General features: G+C 58.0%; 1 protein-coding gene across 1 annotated transcript in view; it reads right to left on the reverse strand.

The window, feature by feature from the left end:
- Positions 1-2,019, reverse strand: part of DDAH1 (dimethylarginine dimethylaminohydrolase 1) — a 57,453-nt gene extending 55,434 nt beyond the window's left edge. Inside the window, exon 1 of the mRNA XM_053950873.1 lies at positions 1,680-2,019. Within this exon, the coding sequence (XP_053806848.1) occupies positions 1,680-1,985 (306 nt within the window). The 5' untranslated portion in view covers positions 1,986-2,019. The remainder of the gene's footprint in view (positions 1-1,679) is intronic.
- Between the last annotated feature and the right edge of the window lie 266 nt (positions 2,020-2,285).

A 2,285-nucleotide genomic window follows, 5' to 3' on the forward strand; every position in this document is an offset into this window, starting at 1 on the left:
TACTCAACACAGACACCCTAGCTAAACAAAACTGACAGTAACCATGCTGGGAAGGGGAGGATGCCTTGGACAGGAGAGGGATCAGGAATAGGCAGGTAGCATACTGTAGAAATGAGCACCTTGTCTCCTTTTCCACAAGACACTGCAGTAATGATGTTACCAGGAGAAAGAATTGTTGTAAAAAACAGTTAAATGTTCAGACAAGCACTACACTGCAATGCCATGCATTGTTATAACTTTAAAAGGATACTTGTTCAATTTTTTTCATTTTTACTTCATAGAAAACTCAAGGGAAGGATTGCTCTGTCATTCAAGAACATTAATAATATTCAAATTATGCCTGAATGCTCTGTCTCCCTCTTGTTCGTGACTGTGCCTGGACAAGCCACTCATGGAAATACGTAAATTCCTCCTCCTCGAGGGGAGATGGTACAAATGGCAGCAGGACTTACAGAGCTACATATCAGCATGTCATGGGAAGGACCAGTGAAAACTCACTTTGATTCTGGCTAAGAAACAGCTGCTTCTGACAGTAGCATGTGGTAAACACTTTACTCTGGTGTTGTCACCTTAAAGAGCATTCAGGGGTGTTACAAAGAGTAAACACACATGGTTATGCACAAGAAGTGCATGTCTACCAGTTGAATGCAGTATCTCAGATGTTACACCGTTGGGGAGAATTTAAGAAAACTTTGCAATTGATAAGAGAAAGGCACTATGTAAAAACACCAAAACCAAAAGGAGTTATTGCTGTACTAGAGCTAGTGGCCTGTCCCACTGGCACAACAGCACAGGCCTGTGGATATCACAATGCACTATGGTACCAAACATGGGAACTGAAAGAGACATGAGAAGGATTATATTAAAAGATGCTTACAGAAAGGCAGGCTGTCACTGCTCATTGAGAAGATAACTGGGTGGCACTTCAATGCACTGCCTGATGAAACTAGTTTATGAATGGGCTAAAGACATTAAGAAAGTACTAAGAAGATCTAAAGTAAGGCTGCTGTGGGTGTGCACCCACCACACCTCTCTCCAGTGAGATGGCCTGTGTCCCCCGTACATGCAGGGGGCTTGCAACGGTTGCACAAGGAAGGCGACATCAGGTTCAAGGGCATTAAGGCTGACACCAAGTACAGCAAAGCACACACCAGCTCTTGTGCACAGGCCAGTACATACAATTATTACAGGCACCAGTGATGCACTGCCTGGGGCTGAGCTCCGGTTCAACGTGTACTGAATAAGGGGTTTGTGGACTGAGCAAGGCTGCACCGTGGACACAAACCCGCACAACCTTGCCAGCGACCCATCCCGCCGGACGGACTGGGCACGTTGACACGAAGCGAAAGCCCGCACGCCCCAGAATGGATGAGTCATAGTTTACACTGTTCTATCCACTTGTCTCCAGGAGCAGAGCATCGCTCTCCAGTAAGCCCAGCACAGCGGAGCTCCGCCGCACAGCGAGCTCGGCTGCCGGCGGCCGGTACCGGGCTGAGCCGCTGCGGGGCCGCTCCCGCCGAGCAGGGCTGCAGCTCCGAGCGCGGTCCCCTCTCCGCCGCTCCCGCCGGGGGCTGGGGAGGGCCCGGGGACACGCCCGACGGCGCGGCCGTCCCGAGCTCACCTGCGCAGGCACCGCTCCCGGCCCGGCCCGGCCCGCTCCGCAGCTCACCGCAGCTCACCTCCTTCCGGCGGCTGGGCGCGCCCGGGCGGGTCAGCAGCGCCGTCTCCTCGCAGACCACGGCCACATCCTCCACGAAGACACAGTCGGGGAGGCTCTCGTCGGCCGGCAATTCCAACACCTGCAGCCCCAGCTTGCCCCGGAGCACACCCACATACAGCTGATGCTCCCTCTCCGCGCGGGCGAAATCCACCTCGGGGCCCGGCACGCTGCGCAGCGCCTGCCGGCACAGCGACTCGGGCAGCGCCCGCACCACGGCGTGCGTGCAGCGCCCGAAAGCGGCGAGGCCGCCGCCCAGCCCGGCCATGCTGCGCGGCGGGAAGGCGGAGAGGGACGCGGGAGACGCGCGGCGGGGACGGCGGAGAGGGACGAGAGGGACGCGCGGCGGGGACGGCGGAGAGGGGCGAGGGACGCGCGGCCGCCGCCCGCGCTGGCAGAGCAGAAAGCGCCGCCCGCGGCCCGGCCGCGCCCCATTGGCTCCCCACCAGGCACATTTCCATGGGGCCGCCGCCGCCGCGTCCCCATTGGCTGGCGGCGGCGGCCGGGCCGCGCCATTGGCCGCCCCCCGCGCGGCGCCGCTTACCTGTACGGGCGGGCCCGGCCGGCC

The sequence above is a fragment of the Vidua chalybeata genome, chromosome 9 (assembly GCF_026979565.1).
Source record: "Vidua chalybeata isolate OUT-0048 chromosome 9, bVidCha1 merged haplotype, whole genome shotgun sequence".
In the NCBI taxonomy this organism is placed as follows: domain Eukaryota; kingdom Metazoa; phylum Chordata; class Aves; order Passeriformes; family Viduidae; genus Vidua; species Vidua chalybeata.